The sequence below is a fragment of the Carettochelys insculpta genome, chromosome 1 (genome assembly GCF_033958435.1).
Source record: "Carettochelys insculpta isolate YL-2023 chromosome 1, ASM3395843v1, whole genome shotgun sequence".
Lineage (NCBI taxonomy): Eukaryota > Metazoa > Chordata > Testudines > Carettochelyidae > Carettochelys > Carettochelys insculpta.
The window spans coordinates 53,488,900-53,508,774 of NC_134137.1; the positions used below are offsets into that span (position 1 = coordinate 53,488,900).

General features: G+C 49.1%; 1 protein-coding gene across 3 annotated transcripts in view; it reads left to right on the forward strand.

Annotated features, from left to right (window-relative positions):
• The window catches only part of PDS5B (PDS5 cohesin associated factor B), a 312,170-nt gene that overhangs the window by 251,963 nt on the left and 40,332 nt on the right, over positions 1–19,875 (forward strand). For 2 of the 3 annotated variants that reach the window (XM_074986372.1, XM_074986368.1), the window contains exons 30-31: positions 641–786; positions 18,913–19,018. In XM_074986372.1, the coding sequence (XP_074842473.1) occupies positions 641–786; positions 18,913–19,018 (252 nt within the window). The remainder of the gene's footprint in view (positions 1–640; positions 787–18,912; positions 19,019–19,875) is intronic. The other variant, XM_074986369.1, reaches the window with a different exon arrangement.

The following is a 19,875-nucleotide window of genomic DNA, read 5'->3' on the forward strand; positions in this document are numbered from 1 at the left end:
TGCACCACCACCCAAAGTGGAACATCCACAGGAGAACACATCCCAAAAAACACTCCAGTTTGTTTACAAGGTGAGTAACAAGTCTTTTTCTTTTATATGTATGATCTCTAGCAAGTTTTCAAATTTGTCTTTCTTGTTAGACATCTGAGTATGTGACTTGATACTGAGAGTGACTTAACCTCTTAAGCTAACATTAAAGTCATTGGAAGCTGAAGGTACTCTTTACCTGTGAATCAGACTACTCTTTATTCATGTGCTAAGGTAGGGTCCATCCATGTTTGGATATTTTGGCTACCAGAGTAAAATCCTAATTTAATTGAAGTAAGTAGCAAAAATCCCATTTATTTTCATAGAGTCAGGACTTCATCCCAAAATGTTTTGCTTCTGCACCTATTTTTTCCTCATAGAAATTAGTCTCTGCCACCTTCCGTGTTGCTTCAGTTGTTATTTTGATGTCTTTATTTTTGGTGTTTAAGTAAAATGTGTTTTAATAATTTAAAACAAGGCAATGGTGTTAATAGAATGCATGCAGGTTGCATGGCAAACATTTTAAACTTAGTACATGTTATTTCAGACTAGGTGTGTAACGTACTAAATAGGTAGGTTAAAGTAGGTTTATTTTTCTTTTTTTTAATTTTAGCCCAAAGCAGCCAATGTTCTTGGAGCAGTTAATAAACCTCTTTCAGCAGCAGGCAAACAGTCTCAGTCCAAATCTTCACGAATGGAAACTGTAAGCAATGCCAGCAGCAGTTCAAATCCAAGCTCTCCAGGAAGGATCAAAGGGAGGTAGGTATATATCAGTGCAGCTCTGATGCTCATGTGTTAAAGGGCTAGACTGTATTCTATTTTCTTGTGTTGGTGTACATCCAGAATGAGCAGCATACTAGTATAATTGAAACCTGAATTTGGCTCACTACCATAATGAAAGTAAATAAGTTAAAGAAACAATCCAAGCACATTACACAAAAGCAAGCCAAAGTCAAATCACCATGCATAAAGTAAAATAAAAAGCGGCACACATTCTTTTGTAGATTTGGGGTTACCATCAAGCTTGGGTAGTAGTAATTCTAGCTACATCATCACTTCCTCATGAGTCTGAGAGTAGAAAGATGAGTGAGCTCGCATGACCTACAATTTTTGATAGACTGTCCTATGTTGGTGAATTATATTCCCTGTGGACACCTGATAAGATGTCACCTTTTTATTCGTAATACTAGTTTTAATGTGACCAGTAGTTTGTAACTAAAGAATCTGTGAACAATTGATGAAGGTGTTTGAATGCATATATTAGAGCACTGACCGCAAGGACCAAGTTGAGGGACAAAAATTAACAATACAAGTAGCGTATGGAAATAGTGGCTCACTGAAGACAGATTGGAGGCCAGGTTTGTGTCTCTTGCTTCAGTGAGTAAACTTAATCTGTTAGGCTGCTGAAATAGCCAGATTCAGACTGTTGAATAGTCTTCTAATTGTTTAGTGCAACAAAATCTGTAGCCAAGGTTATACAACCTTTACTGTGATCTCATCAGCTCTTGAAAGTTAAATAGGGCCCTACTTGGTCAGTACTTGAATGTAGACCTCCAAGGAAAAAACATGGGGTGAGATGTAAAATTGAGTTCTTGATCACTTCTATCCATTAATGATCTCATTGGCTTTGCTTTTTTTTTTTTTGAAAGAGCAGGAAAAAATGTCTCTAAACCATATCTTAAAATAAGGAAATACGTTTTCACATTCCTGAATTACCCCTTTTCTGTGATTGATAATTCATCCTTAAATAATTGTGCAGCATTAAAATGGTTGCTTCATTCCAACACAAACGTACATGAAACAAAACAATCCTCATATACTGTACTAATCCTTAGCTGTTATTTAGTGCTTCACTTCAATAAATCTGAAAGTGTTTTACAAAAAAGACAAGTGTCATTGTCTCCATTTTGTACAAATAGAAATTAAGGGACAGAGCAGTGAGATGATGATTGCCTAAGGGCACTCAACAGGCCAGTGGCAAAACTGGGAATAGAACCCAAATCTCCTGCTCCCATTCTGATGCTCTGTCCATTAGGCTATAGTGTACACACACTGTTTAAGCAAAACCCAAACCAGACGCACACTGGTGTGGGTGTATTTATATACACAGTATATTACTTGTATTTTTCCACAAAGTACTGTATACATATTTTAGCTTGAGGTTTGAAAGTAATACAGAATGCTTACTTTAAAATCGATAACAAAGCAGCTTTCATCTGAAAGTTACTCTCCAGTAACAAGTATCCAAACACTACCTCAGTAACTGAAATATTCTTTCGCTAGATGTTTCACTCTTTCACTTTATAGAACTATATCTGAAATGTCCTATATTACTATTGAATTGTTGAATGAATTTATTATTTTTGTCAACCGTGAAGCTAAATGAATGACCTATTCCATCATTTCGATGCTGCAGGATTAAGAATCTTGCAATAATTATTTTTAAAATTCTCGCTGTATATCAGTACTCCTCTTCCCTCCCTCCCCTCAGTTTGCCGTCAACATCTTTGTTTTGGGAAATAGTGACAAATCATGTTGTTATATGATGCACTGCAGTTCCAGTAATCAAAGTAGAATGACTCTGACAAAGCTTTTGTGGGCTTAGTTGTCTTCTGAATTCTGGTCTTGTTGATTATTGTGCAGCTATTAAGCTAAACTCATATGCCAGAACTTGACTTTTTAAAGGAATTTAACATAAGGGAAACTTAGGGAAATAATGTTAATAGTTTGCTAGTAGCTTTCCAAATTATACTCAGTCACAGTACTTTTGTTTGGAATTGCATCTTTGTTACAGCTAGAGATGACTGAAATTTTCCAAATTTTAATTTTTTTTTAGTAAAAATAAACTATGTTTAAGGTTGGGGTGATGTTGTGATAGGAGTCTACTACAGACCACCTACCTGGGTAGAAGAGGTGGATGAGACTTTCTCTAAACAATTAACAAAATTATCCAAAATACAGGACTTGGTGATTATGGGGGACTTCAACTATCCAGACATATGTTCGGAAGCTAACACAGCGAGGCACAGAATATCCAGAAAGCTTTTGGACTGTGTGGATGACAATTGTTTATTTCAGAAGGTAGAAAAAGCTACTGGGGGGATGCAGTTCTAGATTTGATTTTAACAAATAGGGAGGAACTTGTTGAGAATTTGAAAGTGAAAGGTATCTTGGGAGAAAGTGACCATAACATCATAGAGTTCATTATTCCAAGCAACAGTGAAAGGAAGAACAGCAAAATAGACACACCGGATTTCAGGAAGGCAAATTTTGGTGAACTCAGAGAGCTGGTAGGTAAGGTCCCATGGGAAGCAAGATTAAGAGAAAAAAACAACTGAGGTGAGTTGGCAGTTTTTTAAAGGGACATTATTAAGGCCCCAAAAGCAAACTATATCACTGCATAGGAAAGCTAGAAAGTATGGTAAAAGACCACCTTGGCTTAGCCAGGAGATCTTGCATGATCTCAAAATGAAAACGAATAGTCTAAAAAGTGGAAAGTTTGAGAAATTACAAAAGATTTATATAAGCAAACAATGTGTATATGCAGGAGCAAGCTTAGAAGGGCACAGAATGAACTCAAATAAGCTAGAGACATAAAGGGCACAAGAAGTCACTCTGTAAATATATTAGAAGCAAGAGGAAGACCAAGAACAGGGTAGGCCCACTACTCAGTGAGGAGGGAGAAACAATATCAGGAACCTTGGAAATGGCAGAGGTGCTTAATCACTTATTTGTTTCGGTCTTCACCAAGAAGGCCAATGCAGAAATGCCTAACATAATGCATGCTAGTGAGAAGGGAGTAGGTTTAGAGGATAAAAATACATAAAGAACAAGTCAGAAATTACTTAGAAAAATTAGATATCTTCAAGTCACCAGGGCCTGATGAAATGCATCCTAGAATACTTAAGGAGCTGATAAAGGAGGTTCTTCTTCGAGTGTCCCCGTGGGTGCTCCACATTAGGTGTCGGGCTCGCCCGGCGCCGCAGATCGGATCTTCCAAGCAGTTTCTGCCGGACCGCGCATGCGCCAGTGCGCGCCACTCCCCCGCGCGCTCCCGGCCACGTGCGCGATCCGGTCCCCGCCAGTTCCTCTTAACCGCCGTCGGCTGCAGACAGAATCCGAACTAGGCTAAGGCCAAGTAGCGTATTCAATGACTTTAACTGCTTTTCTTTAAAGTTTTTCAAGTACTTAGGCTACTGCAAGTTAGCCGGTTGTTATTTTTCAAAAAAAAAACAACAAAAAACCAAAACAAAAAACCAAAACAACAAACAAACTACAAGCGGGACAGCTTCAATCCAGTCCCAGTAACAAGCGCCGGAGGCCAGGAGCATCGGGCCGTCAGCCCTCCTGCTGAGGCAGGCCATTGGACGGGGAAAACAGCACAGGGAAGGTGCTAAGTACCCACTTAACAACTGAAAGACTCACCAACAATGTCCTCTTCAGGATTTAAAAAAACGTGAGTCCTGCCCAGAGGCGATTAAGGAGAGACAGGGAGATGCGGCTTAAAATGCTGCTTTGGATAAGGCCCTCCAGCCAGACGTGCCGGAGCGGCCGCAGCAGGAGGGACCCTCCGGGGCCCATAAAAAGAAAGCTGCCTCCCTCACTCCATCAGCGCAAAAATGGAGGAAAGTCTCCCCAACCCGATCCCTGCCGGCAGCAACAGCGAGCGGGATGGGAGGAGCGAGCAGCCCCCAGCCGCAGCAACAGCTGATCCGCGGCGGCACGGAGAGCCACGTGGAAGCGGCTCAGCCTCCGATAATCAGCCAGCCGCCCCGCACCGAAGGCAGGGCGGCGGCTTAAAACTGCTTTTCATAAGGCCCTCCAGCCAGAGGTGCCGGAGCGGCCGCAGCAGGAGGGACCCTCCGGGGCCCATCAAAGGAAAGCTGCCTCCCTCACCCCATCAGCCCAAAAACGGAGGAAAGTCTCCCCAGCCCGATCCCTGCTGGCAACAATAGCGAGCGGGACGGGAGGAGCGAGCAGCCCCCAGCCGCAGCAACAGCTGATCGGCGGCGGCACGGAGAGCCACATGGAAGCGGCTGAGCCTCCGATAATCAGCCAGCCGCCCCGCACCGCAGGCAGGGTGGCGGCTAAACAAGCGCCGGTACCGGCGGCACTGCAGGCAGCGGCACCGACCCCCGGGGAACCTGCGGTGCAGAGCGCGCAGGCACGCAGCCTGCAGGCACGGGAGGACACGGCTCCTGCGGCACCGCCCTCGAGCGTGCCGAGCTCGGTGCGGACGGGGCCGGGATCCCCTGTACATCAGGGGGCGGAGTTACCTCCTCAAGGGAGGGGGAAGGCTGCACACAAGAGGAGGCATTGCAGCCCCTCTCCGGACAGGGCTGTGGAGTTGCTTTCTCACAGCCCTCCGCTTATGTTGCAGACTCCAACCAGAAGGCAGGGGTCCCCCCTAGCCTACCCGGAGCCCCCTTCTCCATTTTTTGCAACCAGCCTCACCCTGGCTGGGACCACCTTCACCTTTCCTGGGGTTTGAACCGCTGGACTATTATGCAAAATCACTCTCTCCAGACCTTCCCAAGAACAGTGCCTATACTGCCATGGTCGCCCCTACCACGCGGGGCATAGACACCATCAGCTATCTACTAGGGAAAGATCCCCACAAACGATCTCGTACCCCCAAGGGCAATTACGACCGGGGACAGAGACTCAAGCATCTCAGGGGGGACTGGTTATGGAACCCTGAGATTTTCCCTCGCAAACCTCTAGTGAGAGGGTGTACCATCACCAGCAGGAACCGGAAGGGTCCAGAGAGACGTACCCCAGCGGTTCCTCGCTCTCCTCCCCGGATGAGGCTACGGCCCCGGGGGACGTCCATCCTCCGGACGATCTCAAACAGTTCCAAGAGCTGTTTTAGGAGGGTGGCCTTCACGCAAGGCATCCAGACAGCTAAGGTGCAAGAGAAACACAATAAGCTCCTCAAAAATCTGAGACCTCCGGCCTCCTCCAAAATAGCAATACCGCTTGATGACGCAATCTTGGAGTCTGCCACTATGATATGGCAGACTCCTGCGACTATTCCGCCTGTCCACAAAAGAGCGGAGAAAAAAAAAAAAAACTTCGTTCCGACAAAGGGCACGGAGTTCCTGTTCAGCCACCCACAACCAAATTCCTTGGTGGTGGAGTCGTCGCAATGTGGGGGAACAGACAAACATGCCAAAAAGCTAGAGCTGTTGGGCAGAAAGGTCTACTCCTCCTCCACTCTACTGTTGCCAATGGCAAATTACGCAGCGCATCTAGCGAACCATAATTTCGATAACCACATTAGGTTAACCTCCCTCATGGACTCGCTTCCAGAGGGCAAGAAACCAGTGCTCAAGGCCATCATGCAAGAAGGCTATGTGGCCTCGAGGACGGGAGTTCAGATCGCCCTGGATGTTGCGCACTCAGCAACAGCGTCCCCAGTACCACAGGTGTTACGAGCAAGGGCGACACCAACAGCACCAGCAGTATAGAACTCCCAGGCGTCGTTCCCAACACAGCCGTGCGTCCTCGGGGCAGGGCCAAAGGCCACAAGTTTGACACACAGATCCAGGGCTGCGCCATCACTACCATCGCAAGGTCATCCGAAGCGGTTATTCCACCATCGCCTCCGACCATTCTATAACCAGTGGCAAAGGATCACCACAGACAAATGGGTGCTGGAGATCATAGCCACGGGGTACGCCATCCCCTTCCAGTCGCTCCCACCGCCATGACCTCCACCCAGGCCCCACCTCCAGGAGGCCTCCCACGTAGCGAGGCTCAAGCAGGAGGTAGACCATCTCATGCTCATAGGGGCAGTGGAAAGAGTGCCGGAGCAACTGCAAGGGAGAGGGTTCTACCCGAGGTATTTCCTCACGGGGAAAAAGACAGGAGGCGGGAGGTCCATCTTAGATTTTTGAGGCCTCAACCGGTACCTGCGCAAGCAACGCTTTCGGATGATCACAATCGCCTCCATCCTTACGGCACTAGACGATGGAGATTGGTTCGCAGCCCTCGACTTATAAGACGCGTATTTTCACATAACTATTCATCCGACTCACCTATGATTCCTCTGGTTTTTCATGGTAGGCAAAGAACATTTTCAATACAAGGTCCTACCGTTTGGCCTCTCCTCGGCCCCCAGAGTCTTCACCAAGCCCTTGACAGTGGTGTCAGCCTACCTGCACAGACAGGGGGTATTTATATTCCAGTATCCGGATGACTGCCTACTCAAAGGGGCTCGAAGGAGGAGGTACTACGCATCATATGCGTCACAGCAGGCACGTTCTCTTCGCTCGGCCTGGTTATCAATCTTACAAAATCACAGATAGACCCCACGCAGGACATAGAGTTCGTAGGGGCACGCATAAATTCTATTACAGCGAGGGCGTATCTACCAGAGACTCGCTTTCGGGCTGTCGGCTCCCTCGTGCAAGTCTTCACCTTCAGCCCTACGGTGCTGGTTCTGACGTGCTTACAGCTGCGGGGCCACATGGCAGCAGTGACGTTCGTAGAACAGAACGCCAGGTTACACATGCGCAGCATGCAGCACTGGCTGGCGAGCGTATACAACCCGGCAGCACACACTGTTCACAGGGTGGCGTCGCCCACAACAGAGGTGCGCAAATCCCTGCAATGGTGGGTAAACCCCAAGAACCTGCTAACAGGGGTACCCTTCCACCAACCACACATATTGGTTTTTCTTACTACAGATGCCTCCCTCATAGGGTGGGGAGCACACATGGGCGAAGAGGTGACGCAAGGGCTGTGGTCCTCCACGGAGCAGTCACTGCACACAAATATACTGGAGCTCAGAGCAGTGTTCAACGCCTGCAGACACTTTCGAGACCATATAAAAGGCAAAGTAGTCGGGATCAGTATAGACAATACCTCCACCATGTTTTATATAAATCGGCAAGGAGGAGCTCGGTCCCGTGCCTTATGTGCGGAAGCAGTCCGGTCGTGAAACTGCTGCATCGCCAACAATATAACCTTGAAAGCCTCGTACTTCCCAGGCGCTCACAATGTGAAGGCAGACCAGCTGAGCATGCGTTTCGCACTCACGCACGAGTGGCAGATCCGTCCCGATCTGCTGCAACCGATTTTTCATGCATGGGGTTTTTCCCCAGATAGACCTGTTTGCTACTTAGCACAACAAGAAGTGCCCGCGATTCTGCTCCAGGGCAGGACTGGGACGGGGGTCCCTGAGGGACGCCTTCGCGATCTCATGGAGGGGCCCCCTGCTTTACGCTTTCCCTCCCACAGTGCTCATCCACAAAGTGTTGCAGAAAGCCAGGAGGGAAGGAGCCTGAATGATCCCGATAGTCCCAACGTGGGATCGACAGCAATGGTTCCCCCTACTCCTGCGCATGTCAGACCGGCCACCGATGCCCCTTCCGGTGGCGCCGGATCTGCTCACGCAAGCCCAGGGGTCCATAGTGCATTCGCACCCCCAAGGCCTGCGACTACAAACGTGGTTAATCCATGGCTCAGCTCCCTAGAGAGCACATGTACGGAGGAAGTGCAGCAAGTCCTAGAAAGTAGCAGGAGGACTTCCACCAGGAAGACCTACAAGCAGAAATGGACTCGCTTTACGGCATGGTGTTCTACCAAACAGCTAGCCCCCCTTTTCGGTGCCTATGGCTGTGATATTAGAGTATTTACTGGACCTCAAGAGAGGAGGACTCTCGCTATCCTCGTTTAAGGTCCACCTTGCCGCCTTTTTGGCATTCAGACACGGAGAGACAGGGCACATGGTGTTCACCCATCCCATGGTTACCAGGTTCCTTAAAGGGCTGGTAAACCTATACCCACCTCGGAAACCGCTTCCACTTTCGTGGAACTTGGACCTGGTGCTTAATGCGAAAAGGGGACCACCGTTCGAGCCTTTGGCCACGGTTTCCCTCTGCCTCCTTATGATAAAGACGATCTTTCTTCTCGCAATCACGTCAGCTCGCAGGGTGAGCGAGCTTGCGGCAGTTATGGCAATGCCACCCTGCGCTGTTTTTTCCAAGGAGGCGGTAACCATACGGCTGCATCCAGCCTTTGTTCCTAACGTTTCTTTCTGAGTTTCATACTAACGAACCTATTGTTTACCCTCGTTTTATCCAAAGCCTCATAACTCTAACAAAGAGGCGCGCCTACACCTCCTGGACGTGAGGGGGCGCTAGCTTTCTATATAGACAGGACCAAGTCCTTCCAGAGAACGGATAGACTCCTAGTCTCTATCGCTCCCAAATCAAAAGGAGAATGTCTCTCTTCGCAGAGAATCTCGAAGCACATCGTATCTTGCATAAAAATGTGCTACAAACTCAAACAGACTCCTTTCCTGGCCATGCCCAGGGCTCATTCCACTAGGGCGGTGGCAGCATCAACAGCCCTTTTTCAAGGGCGTTGCGCTAAAAGACATTTGCAGAGTGGCGACCTGGTCATCCTGTGACACCTTCGCCAAACATTACACCCTTCACAGGGTATTCCAAGAGGATACCCGTCTCTCGACAGCGGTCCTCTCGGGGACAAGCTGCACATAATCCGATTACCCACCTCCTATCTTGGGTTACTGCTGGGTAGTCACCTAATGTGGAGCACCCACGGGGACACTCGAAGAAGAAAGAAAGGTTACTCACCGTAGTAACGGTGGTTCTTCGAGATGTGTCCCCGTGGGTGCTCCACTACCCGCCCATCCTCCCTGCTCCGGATCTCTGTTTAGTGTTTTGCAGGAGCATCCGAGGCGGTTGGTCAAGGAACTGGCGGGGACCGGATCGCGCACGTGGCCGGGAGCGCGCGGGGGAGTGGTGCGCACTGGCGCATGCGCCGTCCGGCAGAAACTGCTTGGAAGATCCGATCTGCGGCGCCGGGCGAGCCCGACACCTAATGTGGAGCACCCACGGTGACACATCTCGAAGAACCACCGTTACTACGGTGAGTAACCTTTCTTTTGTGAGCCTTTAGCTATCATCTTTGAAAAATCCTGGAAGTCAGGAGAGATTCCAGAAGACTGGAAAAGCGCAAACATAGTGCCCATCTATAAAAAGAACAATCCAGGAAACTACAGACCAGTCACTTTAATTTCTGTGCTAGGAAAGATAATGGAGCAAATAATTAAGGAATTCATCTGCAAACATCAGGATGAAAATAAGGTGATAGGTAACAGCCAGCATGGATTTTTTAAAGAACAAATCATGCCAGACCAATCTAATAGTGTTTGTTGACAGGGTAACAAGTCTTGTGGACAAGGGAGAGGTGGTGGATGTGGTATTACCTAGACTTTAGTAAGGCATTTGACATTGTCTCGCATGATCTTCTTATCAATACACTAAGCAAATACAATTTGGATGGGGCTGCTATAAGATGGCTTCATAACTGGCTGGATAACCGTTCTCAGAGAGTAGTTATTAATGGTTTACAGTCACACTAGAAGGGCATAACAAGCAGAGTTCCGCAGGCATCTGTTTTGTGACCAGTTCTGTTCAATATCTTCATCAGTGATTTAGGTATTGGCATAGAGAGTATGATATTAAGTCTGCAGATGATACCAAGCTGGGAGGGGTTGCAACTGCTTTGAAGGATAGGTTCTTCTTCGAGTGTCCCCGTGGGTGCTCCACATTAGGTGTCGGGCTCGCCCGGCGCCGCAGATCGGATCTTCCAAGCAGTTTCTGCCGGACCGCGCATGCGCCGGTGCGCGCCGCTCCCCCGCGCGCTCCCGGCCATGTGCGCAATCCGGTCCCCGCCAGTTCCTCTTAACCACCGTCGGCTGCAGACGGAATCCAACTAGGCTAAGGCCAAGTAGTGTATTCAACGACTTTATCTGTTTTTTCTTAAAGTTTTTTTTCAGGCACTTAGGCTACTATAAGCTAGCCGGTTGTTATTTTGTAAAAAAGAAAAAAAAAAAAAAAACAACGAACAAGCTAGGAGAGGGACAGCTCAGCCAGTCCCAGTAACAAGCGCCGGAGGCCAGGAGCTAGGGCTATCAGCCCTCCTGCTAAGGCAGGCCATCGGACGGGGAAAACGGCACAAAGAAGGTGCTAAGTACCCACTTAAAAACTCAAAGACTCACCAACAATGTCCTCTTCAGGCTTTAAAAAAAAAAAAAAAATGCTGCTTCTTGATAAGGCCCTCCAGCCAGAAGCGCCGGAGCGGCCACAGCAGGAGGGACCCTCCGGGGCCCTTAAAAGGAAAGCTGCCTCCCTCACTCCATCAGCGCAGAAACGGAGGAAAGTATCTCCAGCCCGATCCCTGCCGGCAGCAACAGCGAGCGGGACGGGAGGAGCAAGCAGCCCCCAGCCGCAGCAACAGCTGATCGGCGGCGGCACGGAGAGCCACGTGGAAACGGCTCAGCCTCCGATACTCAGCCAGCCGCCCCGCACCGCAGGCAGGGCGGCGGCTAAGCAAACGCCGGTACCGGCGGCACCGCAGGCAGCGGCACCGACCCCCGGGGAACCGGCGGTGCAGAGCGCGCAGGCACGCAGCCTGCCGGCACCGGAGGACACCGCACATGCGGCATCGCCCTCGAGCGTGCCGAGCTCGGTGCGGACGGGGCCGGAATCCCCTGTATGCTCCCCAGCCCGATCCCTGCCGGCAGCAACAGCGAGCGGGACGGGAGGAGCGAGCAGTCCCCAGCCGCAGCAACAGCTGATCGGCGGCGGCACGGAGAGCCACGTGGAAGCGGCTCAGCCTCCGATAATCAGCCAGCCGCCCCGCACCGCAGGCAGGGCGGCGGCTAAACAAGCGCTGGTACCAGCGGCACCGCGGGCAGCGGCACCGACCCCCGGGGAACCGGCGGTGCAGAGCGCGCAGGCACGTAGCCTGCCGGCACTGGAGGACACCGCACGTGCGGCACCGCCCTTGAGCGTGCCGAGCTCGGTGCGGACGCCGGAATGCCCTGTATGCCCCCCAGCCCGATCCCTGCCGGCAGCAACAACGAGCGGGACGGGAGGAGCGAGCAGCCCCCAGCTGCAGCAACAGCTGATCGGCGGCGGCACGGAGAGCCACGTGCAAGCGGCTCACCCTTCGATAATCAGCCAGCCGCGCCGCACCGCAGGCAGGGCGGCGGCTAAACAAGCGCCGGTACCACCGACCCCCGGAAAACCGGCGGTGCAGAGCACGCAGGCACCCAGCCTGCTGGCACCGAAGGACACCGCACGTGCGGCACCGACTTCGAGTGTGCCGAGCTCGGTGCGGACGGGGCCGGGATCCCCTGTATGTCAGGGGCGGAGTTACCTCCTCAAGGGAGGGGGAAGACTGCACACAAGAGGAGGCATTGCAGCCCCTCTCCGCACAGGGCTGTGTAGTTGCTTTCTCACAGTCCTCCGCTATGTTGCAGACTCCAACTAGAAGGCAGGGGTCCCCCCCCCCTTGGCCTACCCGGAGCCCCCTTCTCCATTTCTGCAACCAGCCTCACCCTGGCTGGGACCACCTCCACCCTTCTTGGGATTTGAACCCCTGGACTATTAGGCAAAGTCGCTCTCTCCGGGGTCTCGACGGTCTCCCTCCCCCAGACGCAAAGGGTATGCACCAAGGGAGTGGTCTAGGTCACCTTCCCAAGACCAGTGCTTATACTGCCGTGGTTGCCCCTACCGCGCAGGGCATAGACACCATCGACAATCTACTAGGGAAAGATCCCTACGAACGATCTCGTACCCCCGAGGGCAATTGCGACCGGGGACAGAGACTTAAGCATCTCAGGGGGGACTGGTTATGGAACCCCGAGATTTTTCCTCGCACACCTCTAGTGAGAGGGTGTACCATCATCAGCAGGAACCGGAAGGGTCCAGAGAGACGTACCCCAGCGGTTCCTCGCTTTCCTCCCCGGATGAGGCTACGGCCCCGGGGGGCGTCCATCCTCCGGACGATCTCAAACAGTTCCAAGAGCTGTTTTACAAGGGTGGCCTTCACGCAAGGCTTCCAGACAGCAAAGGTGCAAGAGCAACACCATAAGCTCCTCAAAAATCTGAGACCTCCGGCCTCCTCCAAAATAGCAATACCGCTGCTGACGCAATCTTGGAGTCTGCCACTATGATATGGCAGACTCCTGCGACTATTCCGCCTGTCCACAAAAGAGCGAAAAGAAAAAAAAATACTTCGTGCCCACGAAGGGCATGGAGTTCCTGTTCAGCCACCCACAACCAAATTCTTTGGTGGTGGAGTCGTCGCAACGTGGGGGAATAAACAAACATGCCAAAAAGCTAGAGCTGTTGGGCAGAAAGGTCTACTCCTCCTCCACGCTACTGTTGCCAATGGCAAATTACGCAGCGCATCTAGCGAACCATAATTTCAACAACCACATTAGGTTGACCTCCCTCATGGACTCGCTTCCAGAGGGCACGAAACCAGTGCTCAAGGCCATCATCCGACCATTTTATAACCAGTGGCAAAGGATCACCACAGACACATGGGTGATGGAGATCATAGCCACGGGGTACGCCATCCCCTCCCAGTTGCTCCCACCGCCATGACCTCCACCCGGGGCCCCACCTCCAGGAGACCTCCCATGTAGCGAGGCTCAAGCAGGAGGTAGACCATCTCATGCTCGTAGGGGCAGTGGAAAGAGTGCCGGAGCAACTGCAAGGGAGAGGGTTCTACTCGAGGTACTTCCTCACGGGGAGGTCCATCTTACATTTTCGAGGCCTCACCGGTACCTGCGCAAGCAACGTTTTTCGGATGATCACAAACGCCTCCATCCTTACAGCAGTAGACGATGGAGATTGGTTCGCAGCCCTCGACTTACAAGGTCCTACCGTTTGGGCTCTCCTCAGCCCCCAGAGTCTTCACCAAGACCTTGGCAGTGGTGTCAGCCTACCTGCACAGACAGGGGGTATTTATATTCCAGTATCTGAATGACTGCCTACTCAAAGGGGCCTCAAAGGAGGAGGTACTACGCATAATATGTGTCACAGCAGGCACGTTCTCTTCGCTCGGCCTGCTTATCAATCTGACAAAATCAAAGACAGACCCCACACAGGACATAGAGTTCGTAGGGGCACGCATAAATTCTATTACAGCGAGGGCGTATCTACCAGAGACTCGCTTTCGGGCCATCGGCTCCCTCGCGCAAGGCTTCACCTTCAGCCCTATGGTGCCGGTTCTGACGTGCTTACAGCCGCTGGGCCACATGGCAGCAGCGACGTTTCGTAGAACAGAACGCCAGGTTACACATGCGCAGCATGCAGCATTGGCTGGCGAGCGTATACAAACCGGCAGCACACACTGTTCACAGGATGGCGTCGCCCACAACGGAGGTGTGCAAATCCCTGCAATGGTGGGTAAACCCCGAGAACCTGCTAACAAGGGTACCCTTCCACCAACCACACGTATTGGTTTTTCTTACTACAGATGCCCCCCTCATAGGGTGGGGAGCACACATGGGCGAAGAGGTGACGCAAGGGCTGTGGTCCTCCACGGAGCAGTCACTGCACACAAATATACTGGAGCTCAAAGCAGTGTTCAACGCCTGCAGATACTTTCAAGACCAACTGAAAGGCAAGGTAGTCGGGATCAGTACAGACGATACCTCCACCATGTTTTATATAAATCGGCAAGGAGGAGCTCGGTCCCGTGCCTTATGTGTAGAAGCAGTCCGGTCGTGGAACTGCTGCATCGCCAACAATGTAACCTTGAAAGCCTCGTACTTACCAGGCGCTCGCAATGTGAAGGCAGACCAGCTGAGCAGGCGTTTTGCACTCACGCACGAGTGGCAGATCCGTCCCGATCTGCTGCAACCGATTTTTCCACACATGGGGTTTTTCCCCAGATAGACCCTGTTTGCTACTCAGCACAACAAGAAGTGCCCACGATTCTGCTCCAGGGCAGGACTGGGACGGGGTCCCTGAGGGATGCCTTCGCGATCTCATGGAGGGGCCCCCTGCTTTACGCTTTCCCTCCCACAGTGCTCATCCACAAAGTGTTGCAGAAAGCCAGGAGGGAAGGAACCTGAATGATCCCGATAGTCCCAACGTGGGATCGACAGCAATGGTTCCCCCTATTCCTGCGCATGTCGGACCGGCCACCGATGTCCCCTCCGGTGGCGCGGGATCTGCTCACGCAGGCCCAGGGGTCCATAGTGCATCCGCACCCCCAAAGCCTGCGACTACAAACGTGGTTAATCCATGGCTCAGCTCCCTAGAGAGCACATGTATGGAGGAAGTGCAGCAAGTCCTAGAAAGTAGCAGGAGGACTTCCACCAGGAAGACCTTCAAGCAGAAATGGACTCGCTTTACGGCATGGTGTTCTACCAAACAGCTAGCCCCCTTTTGGTGCCTTTGGCTGTGATATTAGAGTATTTACTGGACCTCAAGAGAGGAGGACTCTCGCTATCCTCGTTTCAGGTCCACCTGGCCGCCATTTTGGTGTTCAGACACGAAGAGGAAGGGCACACGGTGTTCGCCCATCCCATGGTTACCAGGTTCTTCAAAGGGCTGGTAAGCCTATACCCCCCTCAGAAACCGCTTCCACCTCTGTGGAACTCGGACCTGGTGCTTAATGCGAAAAGGGGACCACCGTTTGAGCCTTTGGCCACGGTTTCCCTCTGCCTCCTTATGATGAAGACGACCTTTCTTCTCGCAATCACGTCAGCTCGCAGGGTGAGCGAGCTTGAGGCAGTTATGGCAACGCCGCCCTGCGCTGTTTTTCCAAGGAGGCGGTAACCATACGGCTGCATCCAGCCTTTGTTCCTAAAGTTTCTTTCTGAGTTTCATACTAACGAACCTATTGTTTACCCTTGTTTATCCAAAGCCTCATAACTCTAACAAAGAGGCGCGCCTACACCTCCTGGACGTGAGCAGGCGCTAGCTTTCTATATGGACAGGACCAAGTCCTTCCGGAGAACGGATAGGCTCCTAGTCTCTGTCGCTCCCAAATCAAAAGGAGAATGTCTCTCTTCGCAGAGAATCTCTAAGCACATCGTATCTTGCATAAAAATGTGCTACAAACTCAAAAAGACTCCTTTACTGGCCACGCCCAGGGCTCATTCCACTAGGGCGGTGGCAGCATCAACAGCCTTTTTTCAAGGGCGTTGCGCTAAAAGACATTTGCAGAGTGGCGACCTGGTCATCCTGTGACACCTTCGCCAAACATTACGCCCTTCACAGGGTATTCCAAGAGGATACCCGTCTCTCGGCAGCGGTCCTCTCGGGGACAAGCTGCACATAATCCGATTACCCACCTCCTATCTTGGGTTACTGCTGGGTAGTCACCTAATGTGGAGCACCCACGGGGACACTCGAAGAAGAAAGAAAGGTTACTCACCGTAGTAACGGTGGTTCTTCGAGATGTGTCCCTGTGGGTGCTCCACTACCCGCCCATCCTCCCCGCTCCGGATCTCTGTTTAGTGTTTTGTAGGAGCATCCGAGGCGGTTGGTCAAGGAACTGGCGGGGACCGGATTGTGCACATGGCTGGGAGCGCGCGGGGGAGCGGCGCGCACCGGCGCATGCGCGGTTCGGCAGAAACTGCTTGGAAGATCTGATCTGCGGCGCCGGGCGAGCCCGACACCTAATGTGGAGCACCCACGGGGACACATCTCGAAGAACCACCGTTACTACGGTGAGTAACCTTTCTTTCACAGTGATCTGGACAAACTGGAGAAATGGTCTGAGGTAAACAAGATGAAGTTTAATAAGGACAAATGCAAAGTCCTCCACTTAGGGAAAAACAATCAGCTTCATGCATATAGATTGGGAAACAACTGTCTAGGAAGGAGTACTGCAGAAAGGGACTTACGGGTCATAGTGGACAACAAGCTAAATATGAGTCAACAGTGTGATGTGGTTGCCAAAAAATCAGACATGATTCTGTGATGCATTAACAGGAGTGTTGTGAGCAAGACATGCAAAGTCTTTCTTCTGCTCTACTCAGTGCTCATTAGGCCTCAGTTGGAGCATTGTGTCCCATTCTGAGCACCATATTTCAAGAAAGATGTGTAGAAACTGGAAAAGGTCCAGAGAAGAGCAACAAGAATGAGTAAAGGTCTAGAGAACATGAGCTATGAGGGAAGACTGAAAGAACTGGGCTTGTTTAGTTTAGAAAAGAGAAGATCTTCAGGGGACATGATAGCAGTTTTGAAATACCTCAAAGAGGGTTACAAGGAAGAGGGAGAAAAATTGTTCTCCTTGGCTTCTGAGGCTAGGAGAAGGAGCAATGGGTTTAAACTGCAGCCAGGGATGTTTAGGTTAGACATTATAAAAAACCCTCACTGTCAGGGTGGTTAAACAATGGAATAAGTTACCTAGAGAGGTTGTGGAATCTCCATCGCTGGAGATATTTAAGAGCAGGTTAGACAGACACCTATCAGGGATGATCTAGATGGTGTTTGGTCCTGCCAAGTGGGCAGAGAACTGGACTCGATGACCTCTTGAAGTCCCTCCCAGTTCTGGTGTTCTGTGATTCTATGGACTACCTTTTGTTTAAAGACAAATCCTCTTTTATTTTTTTGCAGCTGTTTGCAGTCCAGTTGTGTCCAAATCCATAATGAAGTTATGACTGGGATTCTGTAGTGAAGTTGAGATTGGGATCCCAGGGGAGTCACATTAAGAGTATTCAGTTAGGGCAAACTGCAGTGAATGTGGCAGACACTCCCATCGATATTCCAATACTTAACCAGCACAAAACAACTTCTACAATACATTTCTGGCTGCACAGAAGCCAAAGCATAGTTCTTTTCTGTCATCTCAGCCTTGGGCTTCCACGCAGACATCCATGTCAAATATGAAAATTTTACCAAACCCAAAGGATTGGATACATTATTTCCTAAGTTAATAAATATTTAATATCTTCCACATGTACATGTGACAGCCACGTGCATGTTGTAGCCAATTCTTAACTAAACTTTTAAAAGAGAAATATATTTTTTAAAATTTCTGTATAAATACAAACATGAGTTTAGTTGTAGGATCAGTCTTATTGTAGTAATGATGAGCTTTGAAGTTACAAAGAGTTCTTAGAATTAGTACATAGATTCGTGCATCTGACAAAGTGGGTCTTTGCCCATGAAAGCTTATACTCCAAAATATCTGTTAGTCTATAAGGTGCCACAGGACTTCTTTTTCTTTCCATAGATTCTTTCTTACATTCACATCTAGGATTATCTAAGAGGGTCTGGAGATCTGTTTTATGACTTAAGCTTCCCCTGCATAAAGTATCAGCAGATTTAAGATAAACAGGATTAGGAGACACAGATGTTTTTAATAGAGTTCCAAGCCTTTTCTTGACAGCATGGAGTCCCTAGGCAATCATCAAGTCTTTGCGCCACCTATAATTAATCTATGTGGATTACCATAAAACAATTTCCTGTTTTTGATTATATGCAGGTGATTTACTGTACATTTCAAAGGTATCAATATCACTATAAGGTTCATTTAAAAGATAAGATTTCCTTTTGATCTCTGAATTAACAGAGTGCAGCATAACAGGAACCATTTGGTTACACTGTTAACTTCTACTAATATATAGGTAAATACACAAAAACACAAATATGTACCAACATGTCCTGGAAGGTTAAATTTGGGTAATTTATTCTGAAGGATGTTTCCCTTTCCATATGTGTGTCACAGAACTATTGAATTTGACATCAGCTCGATTGAGATGTTGCAAACTGAGTGTTAGGTCTTCGCAGCTGAATCGAAGACAGAGGATGGCCTTGGTGAATGACTCTTAATAAATTTTTTTTCAGTAATTACAGAAATGCTGAGGAAAAGTCATAAACATAAGTGTTATGTCAGTCACCCATTATGCTACTACCAGTGCTACGTGGTCTGAAAAGTAATTTAAGGTGTGCTCAGTTTGTTCTTCTTTTTTTCAGATTTATTGTGGAAACAAAGCTACTTCCAGTTAGATCAGTTAGATCCAAGCAGTAGCCTTAAAATGATGTTTCTGCATTCTTGGTATTGTATAATGATAAACATCTGTGTTGATAGGCTTGACAGTACTGAGATGGACCACAGTGAAAATGAAGATTTCACAATGGGTTCACCTTTACCAGGAAAAAAAACTGACAAGAGGGACGACTCTGATCTTGTAAGGGTGAGCTGCTTGGTTATTTTACTGCTGTTTTAAGTAAATTTAACTTAATAACTGAATACTGAACAAATAAACTTATGCAACCCTTATAACAAGCATTAACTAGTGTAGTTTTGTAAACTTTAATGTCTATGAGGGTTGGTGTTATGATATGAAATAGGAGGGTATTTTAAAAAAGGCACTCCCTTATTCACCGTGTGGTGTTTTTTTTTTCCTTTTATGTGTGTGAGTTGTCTCTGCTTTCTGTTACCAACCAGACCATAAAGGCTAGCAATAAAATTTGCAGATCAAGGCTTTAGAGAAGCTAAGCTAGTGAAACAACAAGAAGTTCTGTGGCACCTTATAGACTAACAGATATTTTGGAGCATAAGCTTTACCCAGGAAAGCTTATGCTCCAAAATATCTGTTAGTCTGTAAGGTGCCACAGGACTTTTTGTTGTTCTCGAAGATACAGACTAACTCGGTTACCTCTCTGATACTAAGCTAGTGAGCATTTTTGTATGATTTACTTTTTGTTCAGAACCTGATGGAAAAAAAAATTGGACAGGCATGTGAGATGCAGATCTGCTTCCACCCCGCATGTGTGCTCAAGTATGCCTTTAGCTACAGTTATTGCTGCACAACAAATGCAGCTATGAATGAGTACGCTTGCTTATCTAGCAGATCAAGGAAAATTTCTGTTGGGTTGCCAGTATGTTTAACTTGGTTTTGGGGACTGATTTAGCTAATTTGAGATACTGGGTAAACCATCCTGAGAAGTCTGAAAATGCACTCCTTGTCTAATTTTCTTTTCTTTTGGTTTTTTTTTTTTTTAAATAAGAGCGATATTTTTGTATCATGTTCCTGGCATGAATTCCCCA